Genomic DNA, 23,489 nt, shown 5'->3' with positions numbered 1-23,489 from the left:
GGGCCCGTTATACCACTTGGCCTTTGTAGCACGGCACGATGCGGTGCTGCACCGCACAGGAGGTGATTCCTGGCCCCTTACGGTATAATATACTATTAATTGCATAGAGTGATGAGTGATGACAAGCGTGAGCGTTGAGGAGGATAACTGTTACCGTCTGACACAGCAGAAACTAAAAAAAGAAGAAACGCACTAAGAGTATTTCACATCGGTTAGGAAACTTCACTTGCTCTTCACACATCTGAAAGCTTTTCGATCATTCTTTTGTCGAGGTCTTACATTGAAAGATCTGCCGATTCTTCTTGCTGTTACTGTTCAGGAAATTCTCATTGTTTGACGCTTTAACCATTGAATGTAAGCTCTGTGTTTAATATATGCTTTTCCCCCATTGAGTTTAATGCTAATTTTCTTTAATTCTTTAATTCCTTCAGTTCTAGTTCTGTCTCGGTTTGTTTCAAAGAAAATTGGAACTTGTTTTTGTTTAGTCACTTATTTGCCCAATTCCCGGTGAACATCTTAGCTTTTAGGTTCTTGGGTTTCGTTCTTAGGTCTGATCTAGGTCGTTTGGGTCGAATTTTTCGTTTCAGTGTGTGGTTATGATCCGTGAGCTTTCTTCTGTATGTGGCGGATTCTCTTATAGATCTGTAAGATGCTTACAATATCCCTGTATTTGCATGATTTGCTTGAAGACATTGTTAACAAATTATGCGGTACATTAATTCCAGACCTTTTTGATGTACATTTGCTTTTAAAAATGTTAGTCCTGCTAAATTGTTTATGCTTGTACTTGGCTAATAAAAGTCTTCATCGCAGAGACACTGTAGTCCATTGGAATGTGGGTCCTTTGTCCTAAGATCAGTTGTTAAGCAATGAAGCTAATCTACGAGCATTTTGTGTCGTCCTACTTCTGTGTGTGTGTTTAAACTGGGGGATTGGGCTTATGGGTTGGGTTAGGGTACTGTACAGTTACAATTTACCTCCATTAGGGATGTCTTTCATCTTCCAACCTGCATCTAATGGGTCTGTCGGAGAGAAATATCTTGTTTGCAACCATAGTTTGAAATTTTGTGAAATATTTCGGTTTTGACGAAAGTTGAAGTGAAAGTTTGTGGGCCTCAGTAGGAATGCTGGGTTTTGGCCGAAATTACGGTTTTGACTTGGTTTTGGTACAAAACAGTATGTATATAAAAGCACTGTTTCAGCCTAAATTACGGTTTCGACACAGTTTCGATTCAATATCAATTGGTTTCTCTTATTAGGAGGAAAAATTTCAAAAAATTCCAGATTTGGTATTTTTGGCCAAATCACCTACATATCTTGGTGGAACAAAATGTTGGGGGACTACCACAACGCATTTACAGCGATGATTCTCTGCATTTGAGCAAGATTTGTATACGATTCAAACTTAGAGGTTTACCCTTTTACCCCAAAGGTTTCGAGCCTTCCTGTAACTCTATGTGGTACTGACATAGAGTTAAAGAAATGGTTTCACAGGGGTGTGTTTTAACCTTGGTTGTACACTTATACTTGACTATAACACTCTTACATTTGTAACACTTTTACATTGTCATTTTGAGTTTTTTTTTTCCCTCTTTCAAATATATAGTCTAAAGGTTTCAATATGTTTAGAAATCATTAATCAGGGTTTCCCTGAAGTTTCGGGTCCAAATATGGCCATTTGACTACCGAAATGGCTAACCGAAACATGTAGAGTTCCGGTCAAAACCCATAATATTTTAGTTTTATCTACGGTCGAAACCATGGTCGGAACCTAAATCTTGAACCTTGCTTGCTGGTTGTTAAGGTGGAAAACTATTACTAAAAGGAAAATATCTGAAAGGCTTTGCTTTTGCATCTTTCTGAGAGGAAGATGTAACATAAGAATTGAAACCCGTATTGGAAATTGGTAATATGATTTACTCTATACACGAGGAGGGGAAAAAAAAGATTGTGACATGATTTTTGGTTCGTCTTTAACTAAGCTATTCCAATGAAGAGTTTGCTTCTTGTAACTGACAGATTTGTTCACCAATTAAATTTCGTCATGCTAAGAGGTAACAATGAGAAGGCTACTGACCCAATTTGTAGGTTTCCTGTATAGTGTTTGAATTGTTCTTACACATGGTGGTGCTCATGGATCAAGGGAACAGGCTGACCTTGGTGAGGGTCCTTAGATGAGTTTTGAGGATGCTTAAGAGTATCTGGGTGCAGTTGTTATTTGTATTATGGCAGTGGATTAAGTATTTCTCAAAGGGCCTAATGGTTGTAAGATGTTACTTTTCAAGCCCTTAGGTAGCGGAATGAAGCTAAGAAATTATTCCATAGAAAAAAGTGGCTGCAAATAGACTGTATAGATGTCTTTGTTCCTAGTTTTGGTAAATGACTTAGAACCTTTAGTTCTTTTGTCCATGAAAATAAATGAAAAGTAAAGAATGGTCACTTGAGTTTTGGCTAACCATGATTGTTCTCCTGAACCTTTTTTCTCCTTGGATAGTGTAATGCAAAGACAGTTCCGAAATAACAGAACCAGTAATGACTAGCTGAACCAGAATCACCAAAACAGAGAAATATGGCTATGGAGAAAGTTGATAACCCGAAGCAGGGAAATCAGACTGGTCTGATTTAACCGATACAGAGAAATCAGAATGGTCTGATTTTCTGGCCTAGTGGTCTTCTCTATCAACAATATATGTCTGCAAAATATCTTTGAAAACAGAGCAGTAGAATGTTTGGCGCAGATAACTCCTATTGCTACTAGGAAAACAGAACTCTGTTTCTTGATCTGATATTCCAGCAGTTTAACCTCAGCAGATTCAATCAAAAACCAACAGAATAGATGACAAACTTATTTCTCAAATTTAGTACAAATCTGAACACTATTCTGGTAGCTATGATCAGAATAAGCTAAGAGGAAACTTGATAGGAAACAGAGTTGCCACAGTTATGTGGAAATTAGAATAAACTGACCTGTTATAAGAGAGAAAAAATTAGAAGTGATACAGGGAGAAATTGGCTCACAAGGTTCTTTTCCAGAACCTGGGCCAAATGCTGGTCCAAAGGCCAGCACCAGCCCAAGCCACAAGCAGGTCCTTACTGTCCCAACCTGACCCTGCTGAGTTTATTTATATAGTTCTTTTTGGGTCCACTTGGGTTCATTATTTTGGAACAGCTGCTGGAGAAGACTATTTGTATTCTTAGTTTGTCTTTTCATGTCCCTAGGTTAATTAATGTAGTGGGTTTTACTTTCCTAGGTAGTATTAATTAATCTTTTAGTTTTCCTAGCTTAGTAGTTATTATATCTTGTTTGTATTCCTATGTCTTGAGAACAGCTTTCTAAGTCTTGGGGATAGTTTCAATGTCTAGAAATTGTTCTCTATAATGGGGAATTCCAAAGGGGTTTTGGAATTCTAAGAGTCTCTTAATGTTATTGTGTTGTATTCAAGATTTCCATCTCTATATAATGCAAGTCCTGGCTGCTCTCAAAGGCAACCCAAAATTTTGAAAACAAAAATCCTCTTGTGAGAACCCTTGTGAGAAACAAGAGCTATGAGACTCAGCAACCCAGGTGGGACTCCAGCTCTACTCCAGCTCTACAACTTATCCTATTCTCTTCCAGATTCGATCTTGGCTTGCTTACCCACTCTCGGGTTTGCATCAAGAAGAATAATAGAGATAGAATGGGCCATGAATCCACTTAAAACCCCCCTTGAACACTCAAAGCTTGCCCCTGTACTTGCAAAAGGCTGAAGTTTATTAACTCACAAATTTGTAGGTAAGGCCATTGGCCACTACATCTATGTTTAGATTTGTCAAACTGACTCTAATATCCTATAACGATTTAGATCTCTAACTGCTGCGTGGAAAAGCCAAAACAGACTGGTTACTAGTATTTGACACTCCTACTCAAACTAGGATTCTAAATACAGAACATAGATTTAGAATGAAATTTGGACTCAAATTCCTAATAATTCTAGGACTTAACTATTTTTTAACATAAAAAAGGACTCAATAATCCCACTGATTTGAACTAAACTAGTCTTACTTGACTTATCTCGTATTCTTAGTTTCTACCCTTAGTTAGCCCATTAGAGTGGCCTATTAGAACAAATTCCCCTTGGACCAAAAGCCCATCATTATGTCTCAGTTAATTGCGAGTCAACACATGCTACTTGCTTGCTGGACTGTCTCATGCTGTTGCTGTGGCCTGTGGAAATGGAAATGTTCCAGCACATACCCAAAACCATGGAGCAAAGTGAGGATAAGTGGTTTTGTTAATTAAAATCTTGCCATTCTGGTAATAGCTCCACTCAAATAGGTTAATTTGTATGGTTTTCATACCTGTTCACTCGTAATTGTCATTTACTGCTTGCATATTGGTTGAAATCCTATTCTCATGTTTTTTGGAGGGGGTGGGATGGGAGGGGGGAGGGTTGGTGTGGGGTGGAGGGATAAATAAACCCTTTTATGGATCTCTTTTATATTGATCGTAATTGTCAGTTTTTGTTCATTGAGAGTAAAATTCTTTTTCAATTGCTTTTTTCCTTCAATTAACTGTCAGATTAGCTTGCTCATTAATTACTTGCTATCATTTTCAAGGACAATTTTTGAATATGTAAATACTATTAAGAATAAGTTGGTTCTTTTACTTGCGTTGCTCTACTGCTACTAAGGTCGTATGTCATTTTACCTAACTGATTTTTGGCTTTTCAGGTTTTTGGCTTAGTAGGCTCCCTGTACTACAAGTCTATAACAAATTCATTTGTAGGAACTTATCCATATGGTGATAGGCAATGGTTGAGGAGATGGATATAATTCAGGATTGAGATAGTTATAGTATGATGGAGCATGTACAGAATCCCAGTATGTTTTGTCTCAAGTGGACATCTCATTTTTTCAGATGATTGGAAAGTTAAGAATTCATAGAAGAGCGTCAACACATGAAACAAAAAGCAGACAACATGATTGGGAAACCACTTTTGTTAACCTATCTATACCTACTGATATACATATTACTCTCATCGGGAGTTATTTTGTACAACAAGGTAATGTTCTTTAATATTTTTTTGCTCTTTATTTTGTTAATGGTAGTTCCTTCAGGTCTGCTTATATTTTCTTCTTGTGGTGCATGACATACTGAGTTGACTAGCCACAAATTTGGACTTGTATTGGTTAAGATCCATCGAGAAAGGGGATGCTGACTTATATGCGGTCTACTTTAGCTTCTTTCTGTTTAGTTAGGAGATTGTATACCATTCTGTATTGTTTGTCTTGATTCAGTCATACAAAGGCTGTCTAGATGATGCAGATACATCACCAAAAGAGATTGATTTTGATGGGAATAAGTCTAGGGTTAGGTTATATACATGTTGGGCCTTTGATCCCATGGGTTTTTGATGTAATAGGACTCTTTTATGAACCTAAAGTAGGGGTACATAGGTTGCATATGGGATTAGCTTCTATACTTAGTTTATTTTCATGTTTTAATGTTTTAAATTGAACCGGTCCAAAACTAGTTTGAACCAGTGGTTCAATTTAAGTGATTTTAGTAGTTTCTGTTTTAAATGTTTAGTGGGGGCTGGATTAGGACTCTGTTTGAGTCTATTTCAGTTTCCTAGTCAGTTTAAGTTACCTAATAGGTTAAGGATTGGGTTAGGCTTCCTTTTTAGAGTAGGAGTCTATTTTTGAGTCTTTTATATAAGGTTGTAAGGGGAGCAAAAATTGAACACAAATTTTGATATTAATGAAAAACTTTTGCTGCTCTTCTTCTCCAGTGAAGATTTTTGCCTTGTGTTTGATAAAGGCTGGTAGGATTGGTGTTTGATCCAATCAACATCTTGCGGTGTGAAGCCCGGGTGGTTCTTTTGAAGCTTTCTTTTGGTGTTCTACGTGCAAGATTCAATTTTTATTCAAGTTTCGCATTCAAACAAGCTGCTGCCAAGGATTCTCTGCAACAACAGTGAGTTTGAATCACCCCATCTCTAACCTTTCTTCTTCTAATCCTCTAAAGTTTAAACCACCAAACCCTAACATCCCCTTCATCACTGAACAACATTCCCATATCCTAAATTCTGCCCAGACCAAACCGGCCAGCAAAATCCCTCCTTTTTTGGTTCAAACTCTCCACCCCTGCTCCTATAGAATTTGATCCAAACCCTAGCCCCATCCTCCCACTCTAAACCCTAGATTCCCCTATTTTACACTTTTCAAAAACCCAAAAACCCTAACCCTAAATTGTTGATATTTCAAATCAGCGTACTTTCCTCCATTAAAACATTTCAGGACTTTCATTGTACTCCCCTACCTCATCTTGGCATAACCCTTACTTAATTTCACCAAAACCTTATTTTTGACTTAGTCGATTCACCTGTTCATAACAGATCCTGGTTTAATGGCTCCTAGTTGGTTTTCTACCAATCTAAGACTACATTACTGGACATGTATCTTTGTATGAGGCAGTCATTGATTGTTTAATGTTGGTTTTTGTGTCATTGTATAATTGGTTGTCATTATGCTGTTGTAACGTCCTTCCTATTGAACTGATCATTAGGAATTCCTAACGCATTTAAGATTTGTAACATAATAGGGGCGTAGAATTTGTGCTGCGACAAAATACCCAATTGGGGAAGTCGCAATGGATAATACAATAATTAAATGGCTTTACTAATTCTTAAGAATTTAATGAAGGTGAAATATTTTTAACAGAAGCATTTCAGATTTAGTTGGTTTGAAATATGTATGATCTGTTATTCTGTTTCCAGCATATCTTGAAACTTCGGGATTAAACTTAAGCTCACAATTTCATGCCAAACTCTTTTCCAACTATTCGTATTCATACTCAGTGACTTATACAGAAAGGAATAAGACACTGACTCCCCAAAACATGGATTATAATCAATTCTGCCCATTAGACTTTATGTTCCATCCTATTACAAGTTAAAACCCAAGATTAATAAAATATAATAGTATCTCTGGGTATGTTCCTGCATCACCTAGCCTAGGACCCTAATAACATGGTGTAAACAGTAGTGAATATGAATGTTTGAAATGATCTAATCGATCACCCAGCCCCTTATTTATATTAATCTCAAATCATAATCAAAGTAGGAGCCCCCCCCCCCCCCCCCAGTCCTATTCCTATTAGGAATTCCTACTACAACTAGGAATCCCAAAATAGAGATCGGATAGAGGGGAAAGAACAGAAATAGAAATAAAGCATAAAAACAACTAATAAAATAACTAAAACAATAAGGACTAAGTTACCCCCATTGGGTAAAGTAGCCCATCTCAACACTCCCCCTCAAGTTAGAGCAAAGATGTCGATCATGCCCAACTTGACTAGATTGGGATGAAACAATTTCCTGGACAATCCCTTGATGAAGATATCAGCAAGTTGATCAGCAGATGTCACAAAGGGAATACAAATCAGCCCATCTTCTAACTTCTCTTTGATGAAATGCCTATCCACCTCAACATGCTTGGTACGATCATGCTGCACTGGGTTGTGTGCTATGCTTATTGCAGCCTTGTTATCGCAGTACAACATCATAGGAACACCAATATCTTGTACCAAACCTTTAAGCCAGAGTAACTCACAAATACCTTGTACCATAGCTCGAAACTCAGCTTCGGCACTAGAACGAGCAACTACATTTTGCTTCTTGCTACGCCATGTGACAAGATTTCCACCTACAAATGAGCAATACCCAGAAATAGATTTGCGATCCGCAGAACCAGCCCAATCAGCATCAATGTATGCTTCTATCCGTAGGTGACCATGAGCAGACAGAAGAATTCCTTTTCCAGGAGCTGACTTCAAATAGTGCAAGATACGAAGTATAGCCTCCATATGAGAAGAGTAGGGATCATGCATAAACTGGCTCACAGTACTCACGGCGACAACAATGTCAGGACGAGTGTGTGAAAGATAAATAAGCTTCCCTACAAGTCTCTGGTACCGGCCTTTATCAACAGGCTTACCCTCTTTTTCCTTGAGTCGAACAGTAGGATCCATAGGAGTATCTGAAGGGTGGCAGTAATGTAGTTCTAAATAGGAAAATGATCCTATTAGAGGCCAAGCAACAGGATCTAAATACAGCTGCTGGTTTGGCTAGGCAGTTTGGGTTGTTTAGGGCAAATCTAGGGTTTAGGCTAGGGTTATGGATGAATGTGATACATGGTAATGATCAGCAGGCCTAGAGGATTAATTTGATATAAAAAAGAGAGGATTTGATTAGGTTTTATAACTCTGCAGATTTAGGGTTAGGGTTTTGGGTTTTAGAACTTAGGGAAACTCCCAAAACTAGGGTTTAAAGTGGGATTTATGATCAGGGCTTGAGTTCGAGTATGAGGGACAAGGGAATGGAAGTTCGGCTGTGATTTGAAGGAATTCTGTCTGCTGAATAAGTCTAGACAGAAATTAGGGTTTTTTTTTGGGTTTTAATGGAGAAGAGGGATTTAGGGTTTTGAGTGTTGATTATGGGTAGCAGCTAGGGTCGAGTGTAGATAATGGTGTAGGGAGGCTATGGCCTAAGTTTAATTGAATTCTGATGGAGGAACAGATCTGGACAGAACTCAGCAGGCTAGGGTTTATGAAAGTAAAAACAGAAAAATAAAGGGATCGAATGGGGAAGGAGAAGGAATAAAAAAAACAGACTTAAACTTCAAACTCACCACTGAAATCCATCGGCAGTAGCTTGAATGATGAAGGATGAAACCACCTTCAGAGAGAGATCCTCCCAGCCGTCACGACGTAAGGAGTCGTAGGAATCCACCCACCCTTTCCACCTTGAAATCCACAAGGATGCACACTCAATGGAGCAGAACAAGCAAGCGCGAGTCCACAGATAGAACAGTATTTTTTTTCAAAATTTCAATGTGGGGGAAACTCCCACGATTTCTACTTTTATAATAAAGGGCCAATGGCCAAATCCTAGTACAAATTAAAGTCCCTTCCTTCTAAAATCATGGAAGGGAGAGATTTAATCTAACTTAACTAATTTAAAATAGTAAATTGACTAAGATACCCCTACTAACTTAAAATAAAAGAATTTAACTTAAAACAACTAATTTAAAAGAAGATTCCATACTAGCCAATAGGATATAAGGACCTATTGACCAATAAGAACACTTCACTTAAATTAGACTAATTGAACCAATTGGATGCAACCAATTCTACACCGGTTCAATCTAAAAACATGAAAATAAACTAAGTATGGAAAATAATACTCCTAATCTATGGCCCCCTATTCAAGCCCTAAGTTCAGGGCTTCTTCTTCTTCTTCTTCCTTCTTGGAGCTGCATCAACTCTCCCCGTCTTGAAAGCATTCATCCCCGATGAATGGCTGGAGATCATAGAATGGTCTTCCAAATCAGGATCAAGTTTCTTGAGTTCATCTTCAGCGGATGGTTCAAGCTTGGATGCGGACAACAGCTCTTTGATGGATGAAGAAGGCTGGAATTCTGGGTGGACAGCAGCCCCTTGACATACTACATGAACACCTCGTAAATCATCATCATCAAAATAATTAGCCTCATCATCTTCATCATCAGGAGGGAGTGCATGAATATGAATTCCGCCTTGGTCTTCATCTTCACCTTGAACTTCTTCTTTTTCAACCACGTTGATAGGCTTCTTTTTGTGTGGGCAGCCCCTAGCAATGTGTCCCTTGTCTTGACAGTAATAACAAGTGAAGGGGTCATTCCGGCCCATAGGAGCCTTGCCCTTATCATCCACACGTGGGGGAACAGCAGGGCAAGAGGTGTGGCCTATGGAGGAACCTTGTTTTGAGGTGCTATTGTTGATGTAGGTCGGCTTGGAGGTAGAACCCGGCTGTTTACTTGAAGCTAATAACTCCTCTGCTTTCAAGGCCTTCTCAAAACAATCTCGAACGTCTGCAACGTCAACCACCCCAATTGTCCTGTTGATCTCACTTGACAGTCCCAACCTGAATCGAGAAAGCATTTGGATGCCCTCCTCCCTAATGCTAGTGCGAGAAGAAAGAACATCGAATTTCCTCATGTACTCAGTCACAGTCATGGTCCCTTGGCGAGGGGAGTTGAATTGATCCTGCAACTGAGACCTGAAGTGCCTTGGCAAGTATTGCTTACTCAGGTCATATTTCATGTCTTCCCAAGTGCGGGGTGCAGTACCATTAAAGTCCATCTCTCTTTCAGCAGTTCTCCACCACTCACGTGTTGGTCCGACAAGTTTAGCACGGACTAACTTCATTTTCCGCTCTTCACACAGGTCATACCAGTCAAAATAATCTTCTATTGTAGCAAGCCAATCATAAAATACCTGGGGGTCAGAGTGACCATCGAATTCCTTCAGCTCAAGCTTCACTTTTTGGTTGCCTATATAGCGCTGATTAGTACCTTGGTCTCCAGTGAAGTAGGACCTCATATACTCCTCAAAAGTAGGCTGTTGACCTCTGTCTCTGTCCCGGTCTTCTCTATCTCTGTCTCTGTAGCCTTGGTGGTAATCTCTGTGTTCCCGAGAAGGTTCACAGGCATATCTAGATCTGTCCCGACGATCTCTGTAATGATCTCTACCATCCCTGTCATCTCGGTCAGCTGTGAATCTGTCCCTGTGACCTATGTGTCCATCTCTATAACCCCTGTAGTCATCTCTGGGGCTCCCATCTCTGTCAGGCAGCCTCTGTACCACTGAATGGAGTTGGTACCTATCTTCTTCTATGGGTACATTGCTGTCCCCATTTAGTGCAAGTTGTCTATGCTCAATTACTTGCAGCCTTTCAGTAATAGCTCTCTATTCAGCTCTAAAATCTTCAGCCAAAGTCTTCTGGTCAGCAGTAAATTTCTGAAACATCTCTAACATTGCTGCCATAGGGTCGGCTGGTTGTGGCAGCATCGGATTGCCATGTTCATCCATGGCTCTTATACCAAAATAATGTAGCTCTAAATAGGAAAATGATCCTATTAGAGGCCATGCAACAGGATCTAAATACAGCTGCTGGTTTGGCTAGGCAGTTTGGGCTGTTTAGGGCAAATCTACGGTTTAGGCTAGGGTTATGGATGAATGTGATACATGGTAATGATCAGCAGGCCTAGAGGATTAATTTGATATAAAAAAAATAGGATTTGATTAGGTTTTATAACTCTGCAGATTTAGGGTTAGGGTTTTGGGTTTTAGAACTTAAGGAAACTACCAAAACTAGGGTTTAAAGTGGGATTTATGACCAGGGCTTGAGGTCGAGTGTGAGGGACAAGGGAATGGAAGTTCTGCTGTGATTTGAAGGAATTCTGTCAGCTGAATAAGTCTAGACAGAAATTAGGGTTTTTTTTGGGTTTTAATGGAGAAGAGGGATTTAGGGTTTTGAGTGTTGATTATGGGCAGCAGCTAGGGTCGAGTGTAGATAATGGTGTAGGGAGGCTATGGCCTAAGTTTAATTGAATTCTGATGGAGGAATAGATCTGGACAGAACTCAGCAGGCTAGGGTTTATGAAAGTAAAAACAGAAAAATAAAGGGATCAAATGGGGAAGGAGAAGGAATAAAAAAAATAGACTTAAACTTCAAACTCACCACCACTGGAATCCACCGGCAGCAGCTTGAATGATGAAGGATGAAACCACCTTCAGAGAGAGATCCTCCCAGCCGTCACGGCGTAAGGAGTCGTAGGAATCCACCCACCCTTTTCACCTTGAAATCCACAAGGATGCACACTCAAAGGAGCAGGAACAGCAGCAGCAGAAACAGTATTTTTTTTTCAAATTTTCAATGTGGGGGAGCCTCCCACGATTTCTACTTTTATAATAAAGGGCCAATGGCCAAATCCTAGTACAAATTAAAGTCCCTTCCTTCTAAAATCATGGAAGGGAGAGATTTAATCTAACTTAACTAATTTAAAATAGTAAATTGACTAAGATACCCCTACTAACTTAAAATAAAAGAATCTAACTTAAAACAACTAATTTAAAAGAAGATTCCATACTAGCCAATAGGATATAAGGACCTATTGACCAATAGGAACACTTCACTTAAATTAGACTAATTGAACCAATTGAATGCAACGAATTCTAAACCGGTTCAATCTAAAAACAGGAAAATAAACTAAGTATGAAAAATAATACTCCTAATCTATGGCCCCCTATTCAAGCCCTAAGTTTAGGGCTTCTTCTTCTTCTTCTTCCTTCTTGGAGTTGCATCAGGCAGCCTAACAACCCGGTTTCAGCCAATATGTCTAGGACATACTTCCTTTGGGAGAGAAAAATACCTTTAGCAGATCTGGCCACTTCAATCCCAAGAAAGTACCGTAGTTTCCCTAGATCTTTAATCTCAAATTCTTGTCCAAGGAAGGTCTTCAACCATTTGATCTCATCACTATCATTGCTATTAACCACTATGTCATCAACGTAGACTATAAGAACAGTGAGTTTTTCACCAGCCCTCTTTATAAAGAGTGTGTGATCAGCATTACTCTGCTTATAGCCCACAGAAATCATGGCCTTGTGGAACCGGCCAAACCATGCTCGCGGTGACTGCTTCAGCCCATATAGTGCACGCTTCAGCCTACACACTTTTCCTTGGTTTCTGTCGCAAGGGAACCCTGGTGGAATGTCCATATACACCTCCTCATCCAGTGCTCCATTTAGGAAGGCATTTTTTACATCCAGCTGCTGCAAATCCCATCCAAGGTTGACTGCACAAGATAATAACACACGAACAATATTTAACTTTGCAACAGGTGCAAAAGTTTCCTGATAATCAATGTCGTATGTCTGAGTGAACCCCTTGGCCATGAGGCGTGCCTTATATCTATCCATAGTGCCATCCACCTTTTGTTTCACCATAAACACCCATTTACATCCAACGGTTTTCTTCCCAGATGGAAGAACCACAAGCTCCCATATGTTATTTTTCTTTAAGGTTTCTATTTCTTCCATCATAGCTGCCTTCTACTTGCCATCTGATAGAGCTTCCTGCCAATTGTTAGGAATACGAACTGAAGAAAGAGAGGAAACAAAAGCACGAAAGGATGTGGAAAGGGAGTCGTAAGAAACAACATGAGATATGGGATGCTGAGTGCAAGTCCTGACACCTTTGCGAAGAGCAATAGGTAATTCAGGAGAAGGAACATTACCAGATGGAGAGGCAGGTTCTGGATCCGGGTTCGGCAATTGGATGGGTACTGGAGCAACGGTTGATTGAACCTGCTTATGTTTCCTTGCATAGGTCTTCACAGTACTGTCATCAATCCTCCGTTGAAATTCACTAATAGTCCTCTGGATAGGAGTCTGCTCCCCCTGAATAGAGATAGTCTCCCCCTGGATAGGAACCTCTCCCCCTGACTCAGGGGGAGTACAAGGGGCAGGCCAAACTGGTTCAGACTCGGGGTAAACAGACTGAAGTGGAGGTGGAGAGTCAATAGTCAGCACATCGTCACTAACACTCTCCCCCTGAAGAGGTGGGGACACAAAATATGGAACATTTTCATGAAAGACAACATCCATGCTGACAAAAGTCCAGCGGGATGGAGGGTAATAACATTTGTACCCCTTCTATGTAGCAGAGTATCCCAAGAAAATGCAGCGGAGACTACAGGATTCAAGTTTACCAAGGGACATTGTATCCCTGGCATAACAAATGCAGCCAAATACTTTAGGTGGGACTATAAAGGAAGAAGAGCCAAGTAGTAGCTCAATAGGGGCTTTGAAATTAAGGACCCGATTGGGTAGCCTGTTAATTAAATAGGCTGCAGTAAGGACAACATCCCCCCAATAAAGGGAAGGGACATTGCGAGCAAACAGAAGAGCCCTAGCCACCTCCAAGAGGTTGCGGTTTTTTCTCTCAGCCACACCATTTTGGGCTGGAGTATCGACACAGCTGGTCTGATGGAGGATTCCATGGGCAGCAAGGTATTTTTGGAATTGACCTTCCATATACTCTGTCCCATTGTCACTCCTCAAAATTTGAAGAGTGGCATTAAATTGGGTCTTAACCAACTGATGAAAGTGCTTAAAACATGAAAAAACTTCATTTTGTGTGTGCATAAGATAGACCCAAGTGAACCTAGAATAGCAGTCAATAAAAGTGACATACCACCAATGTCCAGAAAGGGAAGTTTTCCTACTAGGACCCCACACATCAGTATGAACAACATGAAATGAGGAAGAGGATCTTTTATTAGAAATAGGATAATGGGAACATGTCTGTTTAGCCAAGACACAAGGCTCACAAAAAAAATCTTCCTTAGTACAATCTTTAACTAACACTGGAAATAAAGTGGATAAAGTACCCAAAGGGGGATGGCCTAGCCTAGAGTGCCAATTGTGTAGTTCAGAAGAGAAAGATGCCGAAGGTAAAGCCTTTATAGGTGTAGGATTTCCATCGAGCAGGTACAAGCCGCCACGTATTTTACCCGATCCAATCGTCTTCCCCAATTCCAGTTCCTGAAAAACACAGTGAGTGGGAAAAAAATTCACTTTACAATTCAAGGATTTGGTGATACTGCTAATGGAAAGAAGGTTAGTTGTAAATTTTGGAATATGCAACATAGATGACAGTGTAAGGGAAGGAGAACAACCAATGGATCCTTTCCCTGAAATGGAGGAGAGGGACCCATCAGCAATTTTGACTTTATCCTTACCAGAAGCAGGAGAGTATGTATTAAAAAGGCTGGAAGAACCTGTCATGTGATCAGTAGCACCGGAGTCTATGATCCATGGAGTGGAAACCACTGATGCACAATGACCAGCAAAGGGAATACTTGTATGGGCAAAGAAGGAACCTGAATTGGCAGCAGACGTAGTAGAGGCAGCGGATGTGTTCAACATACGACGTAGAGCCTAGAGTTCTTCCTGGGAGAAACTGATGTCAGCAGTGGGCGTTGGAGCTACACTTTCAGTGTGATTGGCTTTGTTTTTAGACTTGGCACAACCACGTTTGGCCTCAAAATCAGCAGGCTTCCCATGTAATTTCCAACACTGGGCCTTAGTGTGATATGGTTTGTGACAATGCTCACACTTCACAGGCTCTTTGGTAGTAGCAGCAACATTGTCAGAAGAAGTAACAGGAGTGGAGCCAGCAGTCTGTAAGGCTGATCTCTCAACTTTGGGAGTAATCATCATGGCAGCCCTTCGTGTCTCTTCACTGTGAACATAAGAAAAAGTCTCCTCTAAAGTGGGGAAAGGAACCCGACCAAGGACTTGCACCCGAATAGGGTCATAATCATCATTGAGACCAGCCAGGAAATCATAGACTCGAAACTGATCAACATAAGAATGATAGGCAGTAATGTCAGCATTAGTAGTAGGATGAAACTGAGCATAATGATCCAATTGTTACCATAAACACTTGAGGGCAGCATAGTATTTAGTGACAGTCATTTCCTTTTGAGTAGTATTTTGGAGTGTCTTCCTAATTTCATAAACCTGAGCACCACTTCCTGACCTACCATAAGTTCCCTTGACAGCAATCCATATCTGAGTAGCAGTGTCAAGGAGGAGATATTGACTGGAAGGATCAGTGGTCATAGAATTCAAAACAAATGACATCACCATAGCATCATTGGCAGCCCATTTAGTACGGGCAGCACCATCTTCAGTAGGCTGTTTGGTGGTGCTAGTAAGATGTCCAGTGAGTCCCCTACCAGCCACGGTCAAGGAAGTGATCTGGCCCAAATTAAATAATTTGTACCATCAAGCTTAATGGCAGCAAGATAGGGAAGAAAGTCAGTCCTAGTCTGACCATCCCCTCCAGAAGTAGCAGTAGTCATTTCCGAATCACCCATAATTCAGCCATTCAGAAATCGATCCACAAATTTGAAAAACAGATCTTAAAAAAACCTGAATATGGGTTTTGAAGTTGCAGCAATTTCAGCCGTCAGAATAGGCTGAAAAACAGATCGAGTGCTCCTTTAGTAGTGGGGAAGAAGTCCTCCAAAAATTAGCTCCTTCGAATGAGCCAATAAGAAACCCTAAATTTATCAAAATTTAGGAAAAAGAAACTGATTTCTAGAAAAATCGCAGGTTGGAATCTGATTTAGGATTGATGCAAAAACTGCAGTCTTCAATCAGGGAATGGTGTAGACCAATAATGGCAGGAACCAATCTCCAACAAAACAGAAATCAAACTGTAGTTGAAGAAGTAGCTTGATCTCCTAGGATGGAGGGAATCTGCCGGCAGATTTAGGTCACAGCAGTTGTCTTCGATCTTCAGTGAGGTGTCATTGAGGGCAGCTGCTACATCTTCATTGGATCACCTCAAAGTTGCTGCCCTGAATGAGATAGAGAGTCCGAGAGTGGTGGAGAAGAAGAGAACTAGTAGCCGAGAGAGTTGGAGAAGAGAAGAACCAGTAGCCAAGAGAGTTAGAGAAGGAAACCCAGGGCTGCTATTCAGATCAGAGGTGGCTCTGATACCATGTAAACAGCAGTGAATATGAATGCTTGAAATGATCTAATCGATCACCCAGCCCCTTATTTATATTAATCTCAAATCATAATCAAAGTAGGAGTCCCCCCCCCCCCCCCCAGTCCTATTCCTATTAGGAATTCCTACAACAACTAGGAATCCCAAAATAGAGATCGGATAGAGGGGAAAGAACAGAAATAGAAAAAAAGCATAAAAACAACTAATAAAATAACTAAAACAATAAGGACTAAGTTACCCCTATCGGGTAAAGCAGCCCATCTCAACACATGGGCCTGGCTGTTGGGAAAACTTGGGTTTTCTTTGGTACCCTTTCTCAGAAACCATTCTTCTCTCTCAGAAAGTGTTCTTAGTATTGTTTTTTGGTTAGAAAAGAGTAATTGTTTGGCTGCAAATTTGGGTCAAGAAAGAAAAATGATATTAAAAACAAAACAGATGCTAAAAGATAAAAAATTCCAATTCAAAACTCACTAAAAGAACAGAGTGGAGAGTTGGAGTTGTAGGAAGGGTTAGACTAAGATAGAGAGCGAGAGGGAGGGGGAAGGGGCAGAAGATTGATTCACAGAAAGATTCAGAGAGGACGAGAGTGTTGCAGTGGCAGCCAGAGAGAGAGAGAGAAGCTACCTCTTGGTTATGAACTCGAGTGTAATCTATCTTCATTGAGGGCTGAATCGAGCATTCAGATAGTTGACTATTCCATTCAGACCTTGCCAGAGGCACCAATAATCCCAAATTGAATTGTATTTTGAGTGATTACAAAGACCTCTCATCGTTAAACTTCAGATCTGGTTGATGATTGGAGTGGGTGAGGCCGACATGCTGTTCAAAGTGAAATTGCACAATAAGGTAGAAAATGAAGAGAATTCTATTGCAAAATGTAGAACCAAGTACAAAGTAACAACGGTCATCGAGGAGCACTTAACTCTAGGTCTTTTGGGGACTCTTGCCTCAAGTGTGGGACTCTCTCACCCCTAGAGGACCTCAAACTCTCAATGGGGCTTACAAAACACAACCAAAGGTAAATGGTTACGAGGGTATTCACTAGCTTCTTTCAAAACAAGTTACAATTATATATAATAGGGGAGGAGGGAGAGAGGAGGGAGACATTGGGATATAGTTAAATTCAAAATAGTAAATTGAGAAGGAGGTGAAGATAGACTTTGGGGCATTGTAAAGAGATGGGCATTAAATTCCCATCACGTCATCATTCTCCCCCACTTTGAAAGACCTCGTCCGAGTTTGTAATGGCTATCTTCGTCCATATGTCATGATCAAACATCTTCAACTCTTACTCACTAATCCAAGTATATTTCGAATCGGGGTTGTTCTTCCAATGGACAAGATATTGTGTGTAAGTCCCATTTCTAGTGGTATTAGACCTTGAATCAACTACTTCTGAAATTTGGCAAGATCAGTTGGTGGAAGATTCACATTCCAAACATTAGGTGCAGATTGGTTTGCATCTCCAGGATAAGGATGGAGATCGGCAACATTAAAACTGAGACTGATTCCAATTCCATTGATAGCTCAATAAGGTATGCGTTAGGCCTAAGCTTCTTGATAATGCGGCATGGGCCCAGCTTGCTATTCTAGAGCTTGTTATCTGTCCCTTTTGGAAATTTTCTTCAAATATGCCATAACTAAGTCTTCTGCGTTAGGCATAAGCTTCCTTGTAGCAGTTGTTGGCATGTTGTAGTTGGGCCTTCACTTACTCTAGCTCTTTTTTGATGTGGTTGACAAATTTTCCGCTTTAAATGAAGTTGAACAATTTCCTTGAAGAAGAGATAAGCAACATGTGAAGCATTGGAAGTATTCTTGCATGGAATTAAGTGTGCCATCTTTTAGTACCTATCAATAACAACAGAAATTGAATCAAAACCACATTGAATATTAGGAAACCCAAGAACAAAGTCCATATTAATATTTTCCCATGGGTGTTCGGGTAATGGTAAGGGTTGATAAAACCCACAGTTTTGGGTCCCACCCTTGGATTTTTGACACACCAAGCAACTTTGGACAAACCATTCTCAGTTTAACTTAGGCCAAAAGTAATGGTTCCTAACCAAAGCTATGGTTTTGCCTCTACCAAAATATCCTCCTAATCCTCCAATAATTCAAAGATAATCTTTTATCTTAGAGAGCTTTGGGGAATGTATGGTTGGTTCTTTTTGAAAAGACAATTGTTTAGAATCATATAGTTATTATATAATTAGGGAAAAAGAACTCTGTCCGGGAGTGTGGCCTACGCCAGCACTCCCATGAATCTCCCTCTCTCTCCTCCACATATGAAAAGACAGTTCTGCCCCCTTGTTTTAAGGAGGAGAGAGATAGACACATGGGAATGCTGGCGTAGGCCACACTCCCGGACAGATTACTGCTTCCCATATAATTATTTGGAATCATTAAATCATTATTTTAAATCATTCTTGAATTCTTTTCAAAATTTTCCAAAGTAGGGGTCGATCTCATAAATTTTTGGTAAGAGTTTAAACCCAATGACTTCATAAGACATGATTTTGAGAAGACAGCTTGTGACTAAATGCATCCGCAACTTTGTTCATAGTTTGGTTTTTTTAACAGATCGCAAAGTCATATTCTTGAATATAAGAAACCCACTTACCATGCCTAGCATTAAGTTGCTTTGGGCATTAAGGAACATAAGAGCCTCATGGTCAGAGTATAAAACAAACTACCACGACATAAAACTCTAGGTCGTAAGTGGAGTATCTCATCCTAGCATTATTGAGCTTTTCACTGAAGTAGGCAATTGGGTGCCCCTTTTTGGCATAAGATGCCCTAATCCCAATATGAGCTGCATCATACTTTACTTAAAAATTTCCTCAAAATTAGGTAAAGCAAGTGTGTGTACTTCAACCAATTTATTATTTTATCAAATCAAACTTTCATCGCCTTCATAAGTCCAAATAAATTCTTTGCACTTAAAGCAATTTGTCATTGGAGCAACAATGATGCCAAAATTTTTGATGAACCACTGATAACATGTTGCCAATCCATGAAAACTCCATACTTCGAAGATTGACTTTGGAGTTTGCCAATCCACAATTGCTTTGATCTTTGCCTCAGCTGCTTTGACACCTTGAGAAGAAGTAACAAATCCCAAAAAGGATATACTTTTGGTTATGAATGCACAGTTTTTGAGATTGACATAAAGCTTTTCCCTTCACAAAACTTCAAAAACTTAACTCATATGGTTAGTGTGTTCATCATAAGGACTAAATATGGGAATATCATCAAAATAAATGACTATAAATTTTCCAATGAAAAGTTTAAGAACTTAAGTCATTATTCTCGTAAAAGTACTTGGTGCACTTGATAAGCCAAATGGCATGACAAACCACTCGTAGTCTCCTTCGTGAGTCTTAAAAGTGGTCTTTCATTCATCACCCGATTGGATGTGAATTTGGTGGTACCCACTTCTTAGATCAAGTTTTGAAAATACTCTAGCACCATGTAGCATATCAAGCATGTCATCAAGTTGGGGTATGGGAAATATAATTTACTGTAATTTTGTTTATAGCCCGACTATCAAAACATCCTCCAAGATTTATCATTGTTTGGCGTAAGAAGACCAGGACAGTGCATGGGCTTAAGCTTTTTTGAATAAGCCTTTACTTTAGCAAGTCTTCCACTTGCCTTCGAAGTTAGACGTGTTCCTTTGGGCTCATTTGATAATATGGCAAGTTTGGCAAAGTAGCTTCAGGAAACAAGTCAGTTATATGTTGAAGGTCACGTATTAGAGGTAAACCATTTGGTAATTCTTCTGGAGAAACATTGGAGAACTCATTGAGGAGCTCTTTTATGCACTAGGTATCTCATCTTTTTCTTCTTGGTTAACTTCACAACCAATTGGAATATAAGCTTGAGAAGTCTGTTTATAAACTTTTTCAAAGTTCTTATCAATAAGAAATTAGGCTTCTTATTCTTATGGTCTTTAAAAGCCAACTTCTTTAATGGAGTTAAATGTATCTTACCCTACCAAGAGAGAGGGCATAAGAATTCTTTTCGCAATCATGTTGTGTTTTCCGATTGATTTGCCAAGGTCTTCTAAGTAAGAGGTGGCATGCATCCATTGGTAAAACATCAAACCAAAGTCCATTACAATATTTTCCAATTGAAAATTTTACCAAACATCTTTGGTTAATGAGAACCTCACCTCCCCTTTTAAACTAAGAAATGCTATAGGGATTTAGATGGGGTTCACATTTTAAATTAAAATTTTCCACCATGTTCTTGGCTTCTATATTTTCACAACTATCAGAATCAATTAAAACCAAATATTTTCGATCATAAGCGATACAATAGGTATGAAAAATAATAGTTCTTAACCATTGGTCATCCTCTAAACCTTTTGGTGCAGATAAAACTTGTTGTATACAAGTCTTTTCAACCCCACTATCAGGTATATATATTTCTTGAGGTTCAACGTCCTCATCATTGGTATCATAGTCACAATTATTTTCCAAGTCCTCAATAAAATTTAAACAGACAACACTACTTTTCTTAGGATATTCATGCATACGGTGACATTTTTCTCTACAACAAAAACAATCGGAAGAGGACCCACCATTTTTAGGCTTTTCATGTGATGTTGGTGTTTAGGATTTAGATACGGCATGTTGAATATTCCTCTTCTCCTTAGAGGTCTTACTTTGAGAGGGCTTATCAAACTAGCTGGTGAGTTTTTTTTTAAGACTCTAGGGAAATTTCATCTTGGATGGTTTGTTCAAACCGCCAATGTATCTAGCCACTAATTGGTCTTTTGGTCATTGGTTTCTTCCAAAGTTAACTTACTCAAATATTTGTAAAATTCATCTGCATAATCATTCACATTTGGAGGATGTTGAGGTGGTGAAAATTGATGAGACAAAGATTCTGCAAAGTGATTATTTTAGGTATTTGTGCTCAATCATAAAAAAAGAAGATGATATAGAGGATGATGTTTCACAGAGAATTAAAATAGGATGGATGAAGTGGAGAAGTGTGTTCGGAGTGTGGTGTGATCAACATATTCCTTTAAAACTTAAAAAGGAAAATTTTATAGAACTGTTATACGACTAGCTATGATGTATGGTACGAAATGTTGGGCAGTTAAGAAGCATCATGTAGATAAACTCAGTGTAGCAGAGATGAGGATGTTGAGATGGATGTGTGGAAAAACTAGGAAGGATAAAGTAAGGAAAGATCATATTAGAGCTGATTTGGGAGTAGCTCCGATACATGATAAGCTACGAGAAAGTCATTTGAGGTAGTATGGCAATGTTCAACGGAGGCCTTTGGATGCTCCAGTATGGAGGAGTGATTTGATTCAGATTGAAGGAGCTAAAATAGCAAGGGGCAGACCTAAAATTACCCTAGGAGAAGTGTTGGGGAAAGACATGCATAGCTTAGGCCTTGTATCAAGTATGATCTCGAAAAGAGCTGATTGGAGGGTAATGATGCATGTAGCCGACCCCATTTAGTTTGGATAATACTGAGTTGTTGTTGTAATCATTCACATTTTGATCAATTCTCTAACGAAGGTGGTGAAACCCATGGCACAAGGTTTGAGGATAGTCTTCTAGGAGGAATTTATCATCTAGCTTTAATTTCATTTCCGTCCATGTTCTAATAGGACGGTATCCTCTCCGTTGAAGTTTCGATTGATGTTGTGGCCACCAAAGTTGTGCATGACCTTTAAGTTTGGTTGCAACAAAATGAACCTTTCTTCCATTGGTCATTTCTTAACATTTGAAAAATGTTTCAAGTAAAGCAATCAAATCAACATAAGATTCAGGATCAGGTTCACCATCAAAATCAGAAACATGAACACGAATACTCCTATCGGTATTTTTTAGTGCACATGCAATACGCTTCATTGCCCAAGCAGATTGTTCATGTGGTGGTAATGGAGGGCATGTCAATGACCGCAACGATGGGTGTGACCGGGTTGATGTAGAGCTCAACGCATTGTCATGTTCTTCATTGAAATTAGGAATTTCAAATGAGGCATGAGGTGGTGGATCACTAGATGAAGATAGCCTCAAAATATCTTCCATGGTTCTTTGAAGGTTGGTATTTGTTTGTTGTAACTCATTTACCTTGTCACAGAGAGAAGCATCTTCAATAGGATGCCATGTGGGCCGTGAGGTTGCTTTGCTTTACCTCTAGGCATAGTGCTCAAGATGTGGAACTTGCTTTGATACCAAGTTGATGCTGCTCTTAGTGAACTTGCATAATAATATAGAAAATGGAGAGAATTCTATTGCAAAATGAAGAACCAAGTACAAAGTGACAAGGGTCATTGAGGACCACATAACTCAAGGTTTCTTGGGGACTCGTTCCCACAAGTGTGAGACTCTTGTCACCCCAAGAGGACCTCAAATTCTCAGTGGGGCTTACAAAGCACAACCAAAGGTAAAGGGGTATAAGGGTATTCACTTTCTTTTTTTCAAAACAATTTACAAATATATAATAGAGTTGGAGGGAGAGAGAGACATTGGGGGGAATTGAGGAGGGAGACGTTGGGAATATTGGGAAATACACAATAGATACGTTGAGAGGGAGGGGAAGATAGATGTTGGGGCATTGGAAAGGGATGGGCATTAAATGCCCATCACATAATTAGTGGGAGGCGGAGATTGTGGAGATTCTGAAAGAGGGAGACAATGGTTCATGCATAGAGAGAGGAAAGAGAAGGGTAGGTTGGCTCTGATCTTAGTTGGCAGAGATGCTTACCTGCGTGAGAGTTGTGGTGGCGTTGGGTTTTAGACTAGCTGCGTTAGGAGTCTCGGAGGGTATTTTCTTATAAAAGACTTTATTTTACCTTTTTACCCTTACTCATTGGTCATTGCCACACGTGCTCGTTAAACTTTCATGCCAACTCTGAGAATTGGTTACTCAGAAATTTGATGATGAGCTTTTAGCCCATTATGAGAAATCCCGCTCTTAGGAAAAGAAATAGGGATCCAGAAATGATACCAAATGCCAGTTTTCGGGCTTAGAACGGATTTTGGGTCAGAAATGGTACCAAAGACAACTTTGGTCCCTTTGATGCAAATCTGGGTTGCTTGATGACCTAAGCTAGGTTTTATACAGGAGTCT

General features: G+C 39.7%; 1 protein-coding gene across 1 annotated transcript in view; it reads left to right on the top strand.

The window, feature by feature from the left end:
• The first annotated feature begins 4,782 nt into the window (after positions 1–4,782).
• LOC122668110 (probable sugar phosphate/phosphate translocator At3g17430) overlaps positions 4,783–23,489 on the top strand; it is a 60,145-nt gene continuing 41,438 nt past the window's right edge. Inside the window, exon 1 of the mRNA XM_043864681.1 lies at positions 4,783–5,042. Coding sequence (XP_043720616.1) covers positions 4,938–5,042 — 105 coding nt within the window. The 5' untranslated portion in view covers positions 4,783–4,937. The remainder of the gene's footprint in view (positions 5,043–23,489) is intronic.

Source organism: Telopea speciosissima, chromosome 7, assembly GCF_018873765.1.
Source record: "Telopea speciosissima isolate NSW1024214 ecotype Mountain lineage chromosome 7, Tspe_v1, whole genome shotgun sequence".
In the NCBI taxonomy this organism is placed as follows: Eukaryota; Viridiplantae; Streptophyta; class Magnoliopsida; order Proteales; family Proteaceae; genus Telopea; species Telopea speciosissima.
Note: the sequence above shows the minus strand (reverse complement) of the source record. Positions and strands in the feature narration are given on the sequence as shown.